This window comes from Mchenga conophoros, linkage group LG5, assembly GCF_057382185.1.
Source record: "Mchenga conophoros isolate Kocher_MC1m ecotype Shallow Benthic linkage group LG5, M_conophoros_male_GT1.1, whole genome shotgun sequence".
Classification (NCBI taxonomy): domain Eukaryota; kingdom Metazoa; phylum Chordata; class Actinopteri; order Cichliformes; family Cichlidae; genus Mchenga; species Mchenga conophoros.
In genome coordinates, this window is record NC_140530.1 from 36,868,839 (window position 1) to 36,887,580 (window position 18,742).

Genomic DNA, 18,742 nt, shown 5'->3' on the forward strand with positions numbered 1-18,742 from the left:
GATTTCCTGCTGTTTCTGAATTTCCACAAACTGGAGAAACTAGAGAAAAGGAAAACAGCAAACAGATTCCTGAGCCACATTCATAAAAGTCTGTGACAAAATCTGTGTCTGTACACAGCTTATAAAGCTCTGTGCATGCACGGTCCCGCTCTCTAAAGTCTTAATTACTGTGAAATTTCATGCATGTACACAAGCATAATTTGCACTCTGGTCTTTAACTGTAGGCGCTTCCGTAATTCAACCTTTGCATTTAAATTCTCTGTAAATTCTCGAGTTATTTTGGCAGGTAAGTAAACACCAATGAAGAACAGCAATTTGTTGATCTCACTGAGAAACATCTAATGAAAACTGTAATGAGACCATCAACTCTGAAATGGTGGTGCTGCAAAGTTTGCTCAATCCACAACAGTCTGATTGTGCAACTTTTATGCGTCTGGCCTTCTGATAAGTAAAGTTCACAGAAAATACAGGAGGAGCTACTGAGTCGAGTAATATCGAGATTTATTTGACCAGGTTTTCATGAAGACAGAGCTCTGTTCTTCTTTTGTAACAAGTAAACGACTTTAAGATGATTTTTACACAGATATTTGCAACTTAGCACCAAGAGTGAAGAGATAAATGTAGTTCTCTTAAATTCATGAATATAACAATAAATGTGACTATTTTATACTTGGAGTAATAAACCAGCATTATCTCACACACCGCCTGCTCTGTAACAGTCTCTGTAACCCTGGTTTTCGCTCAGGTTAAAGGGCTATGTCACCTTTCTCAAGTAATACAATCATTATAAGACTCAAATATCAACAGAGAGTTTTTTTATTTTACTTTCTGCTATTTATAATAATCTGTAATCTATAAACGTTTCCATTAATTTATAATATAACATAACTAAAATTCCACCTTAAAATCAAAGTGATATATCCCTTTAAATTCTTTTTTTTTTTTTTTGCTATATTTTGTACTAAACTTTACTTTCATTGTCATATATTCATTGCAAAAGACTCACAGACAAACACAAAACTTCTTTCTCAGGCCACATAATATTTTTCATAGTTTTTGTACACTTCTTAGACCTTAATATGCATCCCTTCATTCTGCTTTCATAAAGCGATATTTCACTTGGACAGAAATGTTTATTTTTTTAATCTAAATTACTGAACAGTCAGCTGTAAACAGAGGCCGCCTCGGGGGCATCGCTCACTCTTTTATTTCTACTTTTTATGTAACGTCTGAAAATGTTGCTGCTGACACGATTCGAGGCAACGTGACCTCAGATGGTTTCCATGTTTACTTCTTTTAAAGCAGGAACGTCAAACTCATTTGAATGTAATAAACTCAGAGAAAAGTGCAGTGATAACTCAAAGAATCCCATCAGCATGTCCACTCAGGCTTTAATCCACACTATAAGAAATGGATCCATAAAATCACAAAAAAGTACTGACATTAGCCAGACTTTGTTTCCTGATTTAAGAAAAGAGAAATTTTCTGTTATATCACAGATAATTTCTGATTTCTCTTTAATGGAGACAAATGATATTTGATATGGTTCATCTATAAAGAAAAAACAAACTTTTCTGTTATTTAATGCTTTTTCTGTTACTTTTATTGGGATGTGGCAGCCTGAGGTTCAAGCCTTTGTCAGTAGGACCTCAGGCTCAGGAGACAATAACAGTTTGGAGTCTTGTGATTCTTACTTAATGAAAAGTTAAATTTGAGCCCTTCTTCTCTGCAAAGCACGCCGGGCTGGACCTTTGACGGGCCAGTTCTGGCTCTTGTTGTTTGGTACGTTTGACATCCCTGTTTTAAGGCTCCAAAATTAAACTCTCTTAAAACGTTTTTATTCTCATGGTTTGGTCATGATAGGAACTTTCTTTAGATTAAACATGACCATGCTGTGAGCATAAAGGCATTTCATTTGTTATTTAGAGGACAATGCCTTGGAGTTATCTGACTTTAAAGCCTATGTGTATATATCTCAATCAAAGATCCATCAAATCAGGCAAAAACAACATGAATCCTTTATCATTTCAGCTTCATGGAAGCTGACTGACACTGAAGATCGTCCAAAAAACTTTCCACCGGTGTGAAATATCACTTTATCTAATCAAATATACATCTATTACCTCTGCATGTTTCAGAGAAGAAGAAAAAAAAAGTACTTTATACTGAAGTCATGTGACTGTTTACACCAAACTGGCTCGCGTGTGAACGACAGAGATCATGAGATTGGGCGACTCTGCCGCGATGCACCAGCTCCAGCGTTACAGTATTAGTTTGTACATTCATTGAGTCTCAGAGTGAAATGCTACTGTTGTTTGTCACATTTGTACATAAAGGGAAACATCGAGCCGCAGCCTGCAGAAGGAAGGACCTTTCAGAACGCTTACATTTCTGTTTTAACCAGGAGCTTGTTGTCACAGCGACCTGCGGTGGATTTTTTCTGAGGCGCCGGGATGTGTTGTGATTAATGAGAATCAAATCAGGGTCACAACCCTGTGTGCTGCTGAAGTGTCCTTGAGCATCGTTCTGAATCCCAAACAGCTGTGAGAATGCTGTGCTGTGTCTGAACTTTGACCTCTGACCACTCAGTGTGGAGAAATGAGGGAGGGTGAGGACGTTTTTTTCTCTTTTTGTGTAACCAGATTGTTTTTGTTCGTTTTAGCTCTGATATTTCTGCTTTAAACTAGGAAGGAAGGAAAATAAAGATATGCACTAGATGAAGTGGTGGGTGCAGGTGCATGCAGATATTTTTAAAAACATAGAGCAGAGCGAAGTCAAACTGTGCCTGATAACTGTCCGCTAGCATTCACCTCGTCATATTTAAGCTGATACCAGGGCCGTTATCAAAGAGAAACACCCGGCACCAAAGACTCCTGAGCTCTCTGAGAGAACTCTGATGGTAGAAATTCAACTTCCAGGGAAAGTTTTAACCTGTTTTGTGTCCCATAGAGCACTGAAATTACACCTATTTTAGGAATTCCCCCAAAAATAAGTCCCGAAGCATTTCATGATGACTGCAGAGTGGCGACTTTAATTTGGAATTGATTTGAAGAGCAAATTAGCAAATCACAGAAAGGGCGGGTTGTTCAGGCTGCTTTAACCTTCCCATACCTGAAATGCTACTGTAAGCTGCTTTGCAACCCACCTCCTCCCACTTGTTTTTCTCTTTCTGACTTAATCGGTGTAAAACTCTACCGCCAATGATGCCTTCTCTGTTCTGTGTCTGTGTGGAACAGAGCCATGCTGATAAATATAGCGACTGACCATTTCCTGATTCAAGCCTATAAAAGGTGAGATTAGAAAATACATTTAACACCTTGTTTTGGTTAAAAAACAAAGTGGGTCGATTGGCAGCGACTTCTAAAAACACACATGAATGTTTCTGTACATAATCACCTTGATTTCCAATCAAGCGGCTGAAAAATGAAACCAATGCAAATGTGTAAACAAACAAACAACCTGCCGTTCTTCTGAATGTCCATTTGAGGCTGACTATGAACGTGAGTCAGTCCCCACAGACTCCGACTTTACAGCAGAAATAAAATGTTTACAGCCTGATGCTAAAATTGTTTTGGCCTCTGTGGACGTTTGTCTTCATTCATAATGTGGCTGCTTTGACTGACTCGCGTGCTTACACCTGCAGCTGTTAGCTGTGCTGGCTCCACCTTCTCAAATTCAAGTCACTGAACTGGACCTCAACGCCTTGTTGGAGCATTTTAGTGCAATTATCAGACAAATATTATGATGCAGGTTACAGGTCGTCCAACCTTTGCTTCGGAAAGACCAACATGGTGACGGCCAAAATGCTCACGCTCGATTTTCAAAACCTAAAATCCAGAAACAAGCTGGTAAACCCTTCTCTTCCATGAAATGAAATTAGGGTATCATTTCTACAGTGGCACGTTTATCCAGTACTTGTCTTTACATCAATGAGAACAAAGCAAAAAACTTAAAGCTCACAGGTTATTCTGCAAATATTTCTTGGTGCTGGTTTGCCAAGTTGCACTCAGTGAATCAGGGAAACATTAAACCTTCTGTTTATATCCCATAAAACCAGATAAAGAGACTTAATATCATCATATTTTCTCTGTTGTGCAAGGAGTATTACATTTTTATTCATTTTTTAGAATCTACTGAGTATGTCTCAGATGCCAATAAAAGGAAATTTAAGAAAGTCTAGCTGCTAATATTTTATTCATTCAGCCCAGCAGAGTTTTTTGTCGGTTTTATCCTCATGCATTTAAAGTTCTGACTACTCAGCTAAACTCTCCTCTTAGCCTGGAGTGAATTAACGCTCTGATTCTTGGAAAATGTGTAATTTATTTATTCCCACAAAGGCTGAGTGTGCATCTCGTCCTAGCCAGAGGTTTCAGGAGACTCTGAGACACTGTCTCCTCTATCATGTCCTCACAAGGACTTTTCATGACATCCGAGAGCTGCTCTACCAACAGTCCTTTGATATAAATAGACTATTTCCATGGCAACCGAGTCATGGCGGTGCCCGCGGAATAAAGATTGATTTTCTCTCGTGTCTTCGGTCAAAGTTCTTGACATTCAAGGATGTCACAGAGGAAGTGAAACACAGAAACATAGTTTCACACTTTTCAGACGCTAACATCCTCCATCTGTTTACATCTGCTTAATTATAAAATCCATTTGTGCATTTAACCTCACTCTTCACCCTTTGTGAGTGCAGCGGCGCTGTAGTAATGCCGTCAGGGCAGGAGTGCAGCTAATAAATATATGCAGACCTATGAGTCACTTTAGCAAACGAAGACAGTGAGTGTTTCTCACTCGTGACTCTTCTTTCCTGATTCCATCTGCATATTCACAAACAGCTCACCTACGTCCTCATCGCAGACTTCATAATGCCCGCCTTCAGGTCTGAATAATGAAGCTGGTGTGGAAGAGCCTCAAAGCTGTATTCCTGCTAATGACCAGCAGGGGCAACGCCCTCTATACTTTGATTGCACCTGTGAGGAAAATGACCCTACTTCTCAATTGATCTTAAACCAGTGCAGACAGTTTCCTGATGAGCTCACAACTTTGGCTGTCAAAAGAAAGCGACAACAGCACAAACAAATTTAGCCAGCATTAAAGGATGTGAGGAGAAGCTCAAGCGTTCGTTTGGTTTCTGCAAATCTGTTTTAAACTTGGCATTTTTCAAAGCTTCCAGCAGCTCAGATATTTATTTTTATTTGCAAAACCAAAATCTGGCAGAACAAAAATCCACAGCAGTCTTTTCTTTGTCTCATGTATGAAACATGTTATTTGGACTCTGAATTCTGTGCAACCTGCGACTGACATTACAAACACACTCAGAATGCAGCTCAGTGATGATTACATTTCTGAATTTCTGCTGGTTTTCTACCATTTTCACACATTTTCACATGTAGTTGATCAAATTCAAACCAATATGAGCTCTAAGACTGAAGTTTTGAAAAAATACTCTCATGCGTGCCCCCCTCCTCCCATCTGAATGAGCTTTTCGAAGTGTAATCCTCATTCTTTCTGTCCTCCTCACCTGACTGCATCCATCCACATAACTGAACTAAAGACCCTTTCAAGCCCTTTTCTTCCAGCTCTGTGCATCCAACCTGTGTGAAGTGACCGAGCACCAACAATCGTTCCTTCTGTGATGTTGTTTCTCCCCACTAACATGGACCTGCAGGGTCCACAGGCCTAATCTGTTTCTCCCCCAAAGAGAACCAGGTTCAGACTTGTTTTTTTCCAACCTTGTTAAAACCTTAAGCCTTGTCTTTTTATTTCTGGCTGCCCAGAGGCCAGCGGGGAAACATCAATGTGTCATTCAAAGTATTCATGCAGAGTCACTCCTCGTCTTCCCCGCTAAGCTGAAAATCCGCCTCTTCAAGAATCACCTCACGTCACCCGGCGACTCGGCTGCATCCCACCGCCTCGCCCACATCTCCTCCCCTCCTTCACTCCTCTCTACTTCATCCACACATGAATAGGAAAGCTTCAGCCTGTTTCCAAAGCAACACGATGACAATGAAGTGACACTTTGACCTTTGCAATCCTCACTTCTACTAGCATGACGCTAAAGCATCTCAGCCTGAAACTTTATCTCCATGTTGGCGTTTCTACTGTTTCTGAATCCAGTGCAACAGGAAAGAGTCTGAAAACCTGGAACGACTTTGACATTTTTGCACTTCTGCTTCTTCTGTCTTTTTTTAAGGTTTTATTTTAAATTCATGTCTCTTGTTAATGTCGATGAGGCTAAACAGGATTCAGAACCTGTGGAAAGGAGTGCTGGGGATGCTGCAGCGCTCCGTGGATGATTGCAGAAGAACTTGAGAAGAAGTTTGATTTGTCATTTCATTTTCATGTTTTATTTTATTGCAGTAAGTAAGTGATCAAACTATCATGAACTTATATATCCCACAGAGCGTCTCCAATATTCCAAAACCTGCTTTTGGCTGAGGGAAAAGTTCAGGACTTCTGGAGTGTGATGTAAAAGTAGCAGATGCTGAAAATGTGCCCGAGAAAGCTGTTTCTGACTTTTACAGTTACTGGAACATATTTTTCAGCGCTATGTCAGCCTTTTGTGTGTCTTTGGTTGTGCTCGCAGCCAACATGTTTGCAGCTTGGGAAAGTGAGAAAATTACTGTTGAAGGAGCAGCTTTTTAATGGACTACTGCTCTCAACACCAGACAGCATCAGCTGTGTCGGTCGGATCAGTGCATCATGACTCAGATTTGTTCTGAACCTCCATCACAGCCAGCGTGACTAATCCAGCAGAGACACGTTTGGCTAAAAGCGTGCCTGTAAAGTTTGAGTGAACCTCCAGTTCTCCTCCTCTGTCACAGTGAGCTTGGTGTGATCACACACTGACTGCGGAGGTGAGAAGGAAGCAGGGCAGCTTTCAGCAGCAGCGAAGGACGACAGCTGCTGAAAACATGGGAATCGTTCCCTCACGTGTGTCCCGATGTTAGCCATGAAGCCCCCTCACATGAAGGCGGCAAAGATCTCAGGTTTTGTTTTACTCAAGGACACTTCAGCGGGGGGGGGGGGGGGGGGGGGGGGGGGGGTGTGGCAAGGACCAAATCTGTGACCCTCTGTTTATAAATGTTAACCTGCAGCGAATGAGGTTACACGCTGGTCTCTACCTGGATGCAGCTCCTGGTAAAATAACAATAACACTATAAATAAATAAAAACCTTTAACAGGTTTGAATATTTGTGTCATCAAACATTTGCTGTTTGTAATTAATAAATATAATAATTTATGTAAAGTTAAAATATTTCTTTATGTCTTTGTTTTACTTTTTAATCATTGCTTACACTATCAATGTTTATAATTACATTAGTGTTGATAGATTCAATATATTTGAAGCTCATGCTTTTGTATATTTATTGGCCTTTTTTTTCTTATGTTAAATGTTTTATTACTAAAATATTCAGAAGACTCATTGAAAGCAGAAATATTTTATCGTTAGTTAAATAACAATAAAGTTATGGTCATTGTTGATGTCCTCAAATTCTTTGTTTCCAAAGTGTGATCATAGTAGGGATATTTAAAAGTGATAAATATATGTCTAGAACATTTTTTTTTTTACATTTCCTGATTCAAGCTGATTCAAGCTTTTTTCAGTGGGAGAAAAAAAATCAATTTTAGTTTTTTCTGACATTTTAAGGCTCAAACGACCTTCACACCAGCTGATCGGCCGTAAGACCGTTTGTCTGTGACGTTAAAGCCATCATCACTAATAATTACCCCTAAGTCTGTGCCATCAACAATGGGACTTTCACTTTAAAATCGTTCTCTGATATCTTCACAGTCGAATGAAAAGTTTAATAATTCTGCTCACACACTTTGCGAACTAGTCACATTTCCATTTCAATTTTATTTTTATCGCGACCAATCACAACAATAATTGCCTCAAGGCGCTTTATGTTATGAGACCTAACAATAACAGAGGACCCAAAAGTCATTTTTTGTTAGGATTCGACCAAACCTCTGATCCTGTGATGGTTTAGGCCTCGCAGGGTTACTCAGCAGTTTGTGTGATGTTTATGAAAGAAAGAACTTGGTTCGCTGTGACTCGTTTTTTTTTATACTTTTGCATACCTGCGTCGTGTTTCTGGAGCAGAAGTTTCTGAAGGTCCTCCACATCCTGCATGTCTGCAGGTTATATTTACAGTATTTGTGAAAGAAAACTGTAAAACGTCAAAAAACAGCTGAGATTAGTATCAGTGTGTGCGCCACTGCAAGCTGGACTCAATAATGTGTGCATGTGTGTGTGTGTGTGTGTGTGTGTGTGTGTGTGTGTGTGGCTACATTACCCTTGGCTAACTGGCTCACTATACAGACCGTAATACGTTAGCATAATAATATCAGTGTATACACAATGTACAGTGCCGGTGTTTACTTGTTAAGGCATATCGTATCCTTACATGACATAAATAACATCAGTGTACATATTATACAAATAAGTGATGTCATTAAAGGTTCAATCCACTCAAAAACATCCACAAGTCACTTTAATGTTTCTTCTTTAAGATGAAATCAGCTTTTTACCCATTTTAGGCTTTTGACTCTTTCATAGACGTTCGGATTATAATCAGTGGTGGAGTGTAACTAAATACATAGGCTCCGGCTTCCCTGTGCCCCTGAATTGGATAAGGGGATGGATGGAAGTTGTGTAGGCACAAGTAATTAATTCTGGGAACCCACTGGGATGTCTGATAACTTAGCCACTGGGTATAATGGCTAATTTTGTGGTACCAGCCAGGCCACGATTTCCATTTGTAATTTTTTTATAATTAATAAAAAACTGTCATAAGATACTACACAATGGTTATCTAATATACTTTGACAAATGTAATCCTGCATTTCCTCTCTACATGAACTGTTTACCCGCATCTATCCAAAGCCTGGAGTACAAACAGAAACCAAAAGGCTTCCTGTCCCAAAAATGTCTTCATACTCATACAGAATCTGCTTTTTGGGATCATTATAAATTAAACACAAGTAGAGCTCAAACATTAAGTTATAGAAGTTAATTATTTTTGCCCCATGTCCTTTAAATTGTTTTATTAGCATTTTTTCTCCTACAGTTTTTACTCGATAAAATAAACACTCACTCTCTTTAACACCAACATTACTCTCGGTTGTCTAAATGTCCAAATGAAACAATGGATCTGTGCTTTGTAATCAGCGTGAAGTTTGCAAAAATGTGCACAATTACTATCAAGGGAGCCAATTCTGCTCACATCCTGCTTCATATTTTTGTTCTCTGCCAAAATAGCTTTGCATGATTTAAAGTTCAAAATAATCCTTACTTATTTTAAACTGGATGTTGCCTTGAAAATAGAATATATTTAAAGGCAGGTGGGCGGGGCTTCTGTGCTCTCTGAATGAAAAGACCATATGAAGGATTTCCTTTCTTTGTGACTTCATACAAACCAAAGCTGAGTATTGTGACTTTCCATCACTGTAACAGGATATATGACAGAAAATAAGGATTTACAACAGGTCCCCTTCGAGTTAACGCAGGACTTCTTTCTTGTGTTTAGTACTTTTTCTTAAGTAAAGATCTGAAGTGTTTGTCCACCACTGATCATAAAAACTGCTCAGTCGAAAAAAGTTCATGCGCACTTTCAAATGATACAAACCATAAAGTCTATGTAAGTCTAGCGTGTAGCACAGGGTAGTTTTATATAAATATGACTTCAAGTTCTGGAGAAGCAGCTGCTGCTTATAGATGAAGTTTCCCTCTCTGATGGAGTCTCTGCTGTGGAAGCTGATGCTCACAGAAAATGCTGATCAGTAACCATGAGGCAACAGTTTTGGATGATGCAGCACGAGACACCAGATATGTGACACAATACTTATTGTTGATGCTGCATTCACTGACACTTTTTATGTAAAACAGGCTTGTTGGAGAAGTCGATTTTTACACACTTTCTTTTTTGGTTCTGTCGCTTGCAAAAATGAATGTGACCCCTGTTAAATTACTCATTGTTGTGGCTTAAAATTTTGATTTTGAAATGCTTCTGTGATAAAACAAAACAAACAAAAACAAAACAACAACAAACAAACTGTGTTCTTCATCTAGTGTCTGCTGTGATAAAACAGCCGTGATTTCCAACCAAGATCTGCTCAGAAACTGTTTGTCAAAGAGAAAAATAAGAAAATAAAAGAAATCATTACAGACAACTATGCTCTTTGACGCCTGGAGCAATGCTTTCTGGGTAACGTGTATCACTTCTGCACCTGCCAGGCTAACACCTCTCATCGTTACCTCCTAGCTCTCGCTGCAGCCAGCCAAACGTTAAAGCTGCATTAAGCAATTTCTGACCACAAGGGGGCATAATCAGCTTTTAAGCTGGTGAGTTAAAGACAGACCATGCACAGAGGAGTATTTCTCACTGGGCTGCCATTTTCTGTACTTACAGTGAGAGAAAGCAGCAGCAGCATGTGCTGTGTGGTTATAGACAGATGGATTCTGGACGTTTGAGGCCAATAAGAGAATCAATATTTGATGGCTTAAAAGTTCCCCGTGGAGGTTTTTTCCTGCCTCTGCTAAAAATCTGCTGGCAGAATATCAACAAAGACACAAACAGCTGTGAGGAATCTGTGATTTTAAGAAAAACTTTCTTTTTATCATCTGAACATGAGCATTTCACCCGACACCTTTACAACAAATTAACTGAAAATTTAAGAAAATTTAAGAAAAAATCTGCAGCTCCTCTTAGATTTTCTGAGCTTTGTAAAAGATTTCTTCTTGTTTAGGTGTTTGTCAAAACCCTGATAGACAAAGCCAGAGGTGAGCTGGCGACCACAGGGCAGTGACGAGCAGCAAAAGAACAAGGTACTAAGATAAAGAGAGGGAATAATGGAGGAAAAAATAATCACAAACACAAGCAGAAATGAATCATAATGCTACTCTACAACTCTGATCAGCCCCAGCAGGCTGGCATTATAGAGAAAAAAAGGCAAACATCAAACGGGATGAAGTGGGAACACAGTGGAGCTTTTAGCAACTAAAAAAGATCAAAAACAAACTCCAACAAGGTCCCATTAATCATGTGGGCACAAAAATCAGCAATTATATGATAATAAATTTATATTACAAGTAAGCAAAGACAGTTTTACTACAAAAAAGTCACAGAAATATCAGATGGAACGAATTGAGACCTTTTCCAGCTTGAATCCACCTCCCAACATTAAACCACATCTGTCTGTGCGGCCAGAAAAACAAAACAAGCAGCTAAAAGGAGCCAAGCGAGCTCTGTTCCATCTTTTTAATCAGTCACTTATTTTGCTTAATGCAGGTTTAAACTGAACATTTTAAGCTTTTTTTTAGGGTTTTCTGCAGTTAACCTTCTGCATTAATGGCTGGAGGTGAACGTCGCCAAGCTTTCAAAACTGTTGCCTCTGTTTTTTGTATGACTGCGAGTTGCTCTTTCTTTTACAGTAATTTACTGTGAAGTCTGTTATAGTGCTATTCACAGCAGCGTTGCAAGCCGAGTATTTAGTGTGAGTGTGTTAAGGTGAACCTGCTGGTTAGGGCTTAAAATATGGCTAGATTTAATTACCGAACTTCCTTTCAGCATCAGTAAAGAATTTTCACAATAAAATGTTAATCTTACTTTCTGCGGTGCTTTATATCATAATGTGCTTTATATTGTATGAATCTGATTAACATACTAGGATTCAAAATCTTCATTTTAATCTTTGATATGCATCCGTTCATGTCCACATGTGCTCTTATCCACATTGCCACAGGCTTACCTCTCGTCTTCCACCCAGTTGAGCCCTCTGTTGTAAAGTCATACATCCCTTGTGATTGGTCAGAATAAATATCCCTTAAGCTCAGTTCATCCCTACATGCCGGGTAACAGCTCCGGCAGGAAGTCTCTTGCTTAAGATGGGGTTCTCCCCTCGGCACAAACGGGCGACCTGCATCCCCATAATGCACCTGGGGGATCGCGCAGAGGAAGGCAGAGGGTGGAGCTAGTTGACTCCACGTGCAGCAGCAGCAGAAGAAGAAGCAGCAGGAAGAGAAGGAGGAGGGTTTTTGCTTGGTCCCGGTACTGATTTAGAGTCCCGGCTCGGCTCTGGCTGTACGTTATTCCGCGTCTCTGCGCATTCCACCAAAACCTCCTCGCCTCCATCCCCGCCCTCACCTAACCTTGCCTCTCCAGTCGCCAGCTGCTTCATCCTCAGGTTGATGGAGCCGTAAGTCCTCTTGGGTCGAACGAATGCCGCCCTGCGTCGGTACATCTCGCCCCGGCAGATGGACACCATGAGCAGCACGGACAGGAACATCCCTCCCAGGGTCAGCAGGCCCAGGCCCGCGATGATGCACTTATCCAGGTGGGAGCCAAGCTGGGCGTAGTACATCTCCAGCTTCTCCATCTGTCGAGCCGAAACTGAGTCAGGGTCGACTTTGGGCTCCCGTGGGATGGTGTAGGCGATTACCACAAGGACGATCCCACTCACGAGGAACACCAGCGCCAAGATGAAGCCATAGTCTGCCGAGTGGTCATCAACGGGGCGAAATTCAGTGAAGTCCTGACCGTCCTCCTGACCTCCACCTGCTCCACCCCCGCCTTCCTCCTCATCATACGACTGTGGTGAGATCTCCTGACGATGATGCTAGTGAGAAAGGGAGGAAGGAAACAAGGAAAGAAGAGAATAGAGGAAAGAAAAATATAGAAATAAGAACAGAAAAAGGGGGGAATGAAGGGGTTAAGGAAAAGACAGAACAGATAAAATCATAAATAAAAGCACAAGGAAAGAAGGAGCGAATGAAGTGAAGAAACAGAGGGAAAGGGAAAGGGAGCAGGAACCGAAAGAAGGAAGGAATAAAGGGAGATAGGGAGAGGGAGGAAAGAAGGAAGGGAAAAAAGGAAGGTAGGAACAACAGACAGGTGAAGACAAAAAGAAAAATGAAAGAAAAAAGGGTCAAATAAAAAAGGAAGTAGGGAAAGGAGGAAACAATGGAAAGAGTAAAGAAAAGAAGGAATATGAAGATAAAAGAAAGTAAAGATGTGACACAAGAAAGAGAATTTGAGAAAGAAAGAAAAGAAGCAAGGAATGAAGTGGAGAGGGAGGAAAGAATTAGAAGAAGAAAACACAAGGAAAGAAAGAAAGAAGGATGAGATAAACAAGCCAGAGCACAGCGCTGAGGTCAGCGTTCACAGAAAGCAGTGAGATCACATCCAAAGAGGAGAAAATGCGTCGGCGCGACGACCTGTTACTGATGAATGTCGCCGACGTGTGTAACAAACAGCACAAACAAAATAAAAGCCCGGGCGGGAGAGTGATGTCACCCCAAAGGCATCTAAACAGCAATCAGTACAAAGCCATTTTCCAATTAAGAAGGAAGCTTAAATCTGTTTGTTTCCTGAAGACAAACATGCCAGAAAACCCTGGACAAGTTCTTTTTCCAGGCCCGCAGCTGTACGCCAGCGTGTGTTTGTCTCTTCTCACAGGGTTCATCTTCCAAAGAGATGCCTGTGAAGCTGGATTTCTGGCTCAGGTTAGATTTGGAAGGTTACATCACTTTTGGCTACGGGGTTCGCTCTGTAACCCGAATCTGCCGAGGTCACATAAGGACTGTTTTAAGCGACTGCTTTAAAAACATCCAAAACAAATGTCTACCACAACCACCAAACCCCACCGCGCTCACCTTACTGTTTCCTGATGTGGAAGGCGGATAACTCGTCGGCTGTTGCTCCTGCTGACGGAGGTCCTGCTCCTCATCCTGCTCGTAGGAGGCGTTCTCAAAGCCCCGGGCGGAGCAGCCCAGCGTTGCTGCTGTCCAGGGTGCTGAAGTCGGTGTCGGAGACGGGCCTCGCCGGGCTCCACTCCCTCGCAGCTCCCGGAGCTCTACGGTGTTGAAAGAGGACTCCATCGATATGTGCTCATGTCTTCATTGGACCTCCACTCGGCTTTATCCTCACTGAATAAATAGATTAAATATTATATGATTCATGACACATATGAAAGGAGTTATATAATCCAACGGAGCCCGACTTGACCTACAAAAAAAATCATTTTCTGTGTCTCTGGTTAAGGCTGGATTGATCGTAGGCTCACATTAATAACATGTAGCCTTATACTTTATTTATCAGTCATGGTCAGAAGTGGTTCTCAAGTTGTCAAAGGGTTACTTCAGATCCATCCCATTTTTTAGGAATCTTTGTAAAATTTCCATAAACGTACACATGAATTCATCGATGAACTGGTTAAACTTTTAACGTTCAAAGAAGAATCTGACTTCCTGTTTACCCTAATATTAAGCACACATCCTCTACTTTGTTCTACGATATGAACAAACGCACTGGGCCTCCAACACCTCACACCTACAGGAGCTGCTGTGTTGTGGAAACCCAGCAGTGCAGATTTTGTGCTGATGATGATGTCAGAGGAAGTTTGGTCAGTACGTACTGGCCAATCCCTGCTGTGGTTCCTGAATGCATCCACTTTTCAATAATACCACTTACAGCTGATTATGGAAACTCTATGAAGGAAGAAATTTCATGAACTGACTTTCTGCAACAGTGGTATCCTGTTAGAGTGCCACACTTGAATTGAGTGCACCCTTCAGAACGACCCATTCTTTCATAAATGTTTGTAAAGGCAGACTACATGGCTCAGCCTTCGCTCAGTGTTTATGCTCCTTTTTCTTGGTTCACCTCAGCGATCGGTAGTTTTCTTAAGGTTGAGCTCTTTTCAGATTGCACATGTAGAAATGCTTCTGTCTTCAGAGATGATGGTTTAACTCTATCTTTCCAGGTTTAAATAACACATTGAACAGTTCTTAACCAGCTGTAGTTGCTTCAGTGTTTCTGTTTGGTTGTTTTCTTTGCTTGATGCAGGTCAATAATTTGATCCTCATGAAACAGAGTAACATGTTTTCCACTATGGGCTGTGTCTTCCTACGCGGTTGTTTAAGAAATGAGAAGCAGTTAGGATTGCATAACCTGCTGGCAGCTGAAACATATTAATAACTGCAGTAATTAAACACTGGATAATAACTGCTGACATTGTTTTTGACCAGGCAGTTTGTGTTACTGAGCTCTGTGCTGCAGACTCAAAATAAACACGTTAGTTAAAACTCATCCCTGACATTACTTCATTTTATTCTGAGGCAATGAGTTTGCATATTTTTAGGACATTTATAACAAGAAGTGACTGAGAACAAGTACAAATCAGCTCAAAATGAAAACTACACGTCTGTGTACTCATATATATATTAATCAAAACTAATTCCAGCGATTTATGATAATTTGATTACTTTTAATGGGTCTGTCTCACAAATGCATTAAAATAACATTTTTACTTTCAAATGCAAATTTTTACTCGACTGTTTTCACATTTGCTCAAGTGAAATAAACGTCTCGCTTCTTCTTCCGCCTCAGTGAAACCAGAAGAATCGTGCACTATTTGTCACACCTGAGAGGGGATTCATCCTGCAGGCCTGCTGTCTCCACACCACCTGCAGACAGGAATCCATCACACATTTAATCACACACGTCTCACCTTCATGGTTATTCATTCCCATTTCTTCTCCCTGTCATCACTGTCGCGCTGACACTTCTCCCGGTGATGGAGAGTTAAAACCAGCTAAATCCTAAAGTAAAGGAAGAGAGAGAGATGTTTGCAGCTGATTTCAATTCATTGTAAGCTCTTTAAACCAGGTCAAGGTGAAAACTGATATATGTGCACAGAGATGCGTTAACAGCAGGGAGCAATTTAAACAAAGTGAGACAATTGCTTTAACCTCCTAGGACCTGCCGTCCACATATGTGGACATCACATTTTTGGTTATTTAGACTAAAATACTCAATTTTGCTCTACATGCGCCTGATATCCACTTACGAGGACGTTATACTGCTACTGTTCTATCAAAACTTTAAACGAATATCCTCATATGTGGCTCTTATTTTTCTTAGAAACAAAAATAAGGTTAAAAAAATCTGGTAATTCTCTGTTTTTACATTCATCGGGCCCCAATGTGACCAAATATCAAAGAGAAATTAGAAATGCATGCTGTGAAAGAGTTCGGGTCTTAGGAGGTTAAAAATGCACTGAGTTATTTATTTTTGTTTCACAGAGAAGAAACTGTCTGCCTGTGCTGGTTAACACCTCAGAGCCCCGGGTGTGATCCTTATCAAGCACAAGCTGGTGTGAACATTAAAAAGGCTCGATAGCTCAAGTCTGAAGATCCAATGTGGGAGTATAAAAAACGCTTTTAGTTCATAGTCAAAATCAACCCAATTTGATAAACTGATCTCAAGTGGGCAGGAGAGTTAAAATGACTGGATAATAAAAGCTATTAAATAGTCTATTAAAGTCTTTGTTTTAATGAATTTTTAAAATTGAATGGCACAAAACAAGGCAGGGACCCTACAGGAAATCAGAGCGTTTGATTAAAAATAAAGTGTACCGTAAAAAACATTACAGAAAAAATGGCCCCACAAGCATAGAAAACAATGTTTCATGTTAAGCAATGTTTAATAATGTTTTTCAAAGCTATAATCAGCTGTTACAATCATACTGTGCAAGTCTTAAACCTTATTAGTCCCTTATTTCTTTAGATTTTGCTTCCAAGGATCCAGAATTTCTGAAAGTCTTTCAAAGTTTTTCTTTAGACCTTGGCTGCTTTAAAAAAAACTTTTTTTGCTCAGCCACTTAACACTGACCCATGAATCATTCAAGCATAAAATGGGACCAGTGTTGTGTCTCCAGGCAGCTCAGCAAAAAACCAGTGGTTTTGCCAAAACTGATGCAAAGGCATCTGATGGGCAACGGCATCATTTTCAACATCCCAAACACAATAATGTAATTTCCTCTACACAGCACTCAGTCCCTAACACAGGATAACACATTCATATTGATATTCTTAGATATGTAATATATGACGTAATTAATGCTTTACAATAAATGGTATGAAGTAAAAAGCACTAAAATACTGACATCCAAAATACAGTGGAGTAAAAGTAGAAAGGAGCAACGTCCATTAAAATGATTCTTTAGTAAAGTACTTGAGTAAATGTACTAAGTTACAATCCACCACAGCTTGTATCGATTTCCTTCTAGTATAATTGTCCTGCTCTGGGCACGCCCCTGCTCTAAAGAAAATAAATGCAATGTAAACATGAAGTCTGACTGTTGTTCTTCTTACACGCGCAGGGATATTCACAGCGGCTCTTTAAAGGCAGAAAACATCTCCACGCGGAGTGTTTTGTAACCGAATGAGCAAAATATTACTTCTTTGTAGACCAGCAAAGCAACTTATTAACAATTATTCATCATTATGAATGACTTCCCAACAGCAGGCCACATGTTAGACAGGGCTGCTCTAACACAGCACAGCCTTTTCACCAAGCTGTGATTTCTGCTCCACAAAGCAGCGCATCACTCGTCTGTAATCTCCGGGGAGCTCCGGGCTAAAGTAGCCCACTGACACACTTCTCGTTTATCATCAGAGCCCGCCTCGATGGATCACATCTGGGAGCCCGAGTGCCCATGAGCAACCCGTCATTCCACCCTGTGGCTGTGCTCCAGCACCACCGTGACCTTGCGATGCGCCAAGCTGCCAAAACCTGAACCAGTGCACTCCGCCTGTGTGTGTGTGTGTGTGTGTGTGTGTGTGTGTGTGTGTGTGTGTGTGTGTGTGTGTGTGTGTGTGTGTGTGTGTGTGTGTGTGTGTGTGGAGATGATATCAGGATGAACCAGGGCAGATAAGCACCACACTGACTGACACGCTTTTCATTACCCCGAGCAGACGGCAGATAACACGGACCAAACGAGGAAGGAGAGTCCGAGTCTGCGATGATCGCATTCAGAGGTAAATTATGCAACCAGGCAGCGACTCAAGTGCGGATTTCTCTGGAGGGAAACACCGGGAAACGAGTCAGTATCCAGGCAGGCAGCATCCACCCCGCGCTGCATCCCAGAAACCCGAGAGAAAAAAAACAAAAAGAAAGGAAAAAAAGCCTCGATCACTTGCAGGGGCACCGATGAGAGGACCGGAGCACTGAGAGCGGGCAGTGATGGGGATGACAGCGGGGTCTTACCTGGTGCCCAGGGCGCGACCAGACAGGAATCCGACGGCTGTGGACATCCGGAGAGATGGATGCTGCTGGATGATGATGAGTGAAGAGGACGGAGAGCGAGAGAGGGAGAGAGAGAGGCGAAAAAATGACTGAGGTGAAACTGACCATGCGCAAAACCAGCTCGTGGCTTTCCCTGCTGGTGTCTGCTGAGCTGAGCTGGTGGTGGTGGAGTCACAGGAACCTCTCCACTCTGCGCCTTTTGACCTACATCACTTCACGACATTTTCCCTAATTTAATGAGGCAACAGCGCCCCCAAACCAAACTGCAGCCTGTTAATTGAGGCGTTTGTGATCTGACAGATCTGATTCTTCTCCAAAATCAGGAAATCAGGGAGTGATTTTACCTGAAACTGGCAGAAACCCTGAAAGAAAATATTCTTAGTTCATGAGTAATTTTAGTGTTAAAGAATTTTTTAACATTGGATATTTAAGTTTCTTCATTTTGGTGTCAAATTTACGTCTTTACCAAATCCCTTTATGGCAGAAATTTATTTATTTTTTTAAGTAAAGAAACGACAAAAATCTCGCATCAGTTGAACAAATATTGCTTTTTTTCTTTCTCATTTAGTATTATCTCTGCGGAGGCAACACACAACCTTCTACACATTCAAAAGATGTCACACATTTCTGTGTTTTGGGAGGATTTT

At 40.9% G+C, this 18,742-nt stretch overlaps 1 protein-coding gene across 4 annotated transcripts; it reads right to left on the reverse strand.

The window, feature by feature from the left end:
- Positions 1 to 7,861: 7,861 nt before the first annotated feature.
- LOC146575046 (uncharacterized) lies at positions 7,862 to 18,352 on the reverse strand. Of its 4 annotated transcripts, XR_014892522.1 has the most exons (5): positions 18,057 to 18,352; positions 15,517 to 15,607; positions 13,661 to 13,933; positions 11,758 to 12,624; positions 7,862 to 8,177 (listed from the first exon to the last, which is right to left on the reverse strand). XR_014892522.1 is itself a non-coding variant. In XM_085275243.1 (4 exons), the coding sequence occupies exons 3-4, from the start codon at positions 13,883 to 13,885 to the stop codon at positions 11,980 to 11,982; spliced, it is 870 nt and encodes a 289-aa protein (XP_085131369.1). In that variant the 5' UTR covers positions 13,886 to 13,933; positions 15,517 to 15,607; positions 18,057 to 18,352; the 3' UTR covers positions 7,862 to 11,979. The 4 variants fall into 4 exon arrangements, 3 of the variants coding, with proteins under 3 accessions (XP_085131369.1, XP_085131371.1, XP_085131370.1); XM_085275243.1 differs by having other exon boundaries at positions 7,862 to 12,624; XM_085275245.1 differs by having other exon boundaries at positions 7,862 to 12,624; positions 18,201 to 18,222.
- Between the last annotated feature and the right edge of the window lie 390 nt (positions 18,353 to 18,742).

Bases quoted from the DNA above. Each gene is read 5' to 3' on its own strand.
- LOC146575046 (XM_085275243.1), bottom strand. From the start codon at position 13,885: ATGGAGTCCTCTTTCAACACCGTAGAGCTCCGGGAGCTGCGAGGGAGT. The intron at 12,625-13,660 runs GTGAGCGCGGTG...CTTTCTCACTAG, and splicing joins CCACATCAGGAAACAGTAAG to CATCATCGTCAGGAGATCTC.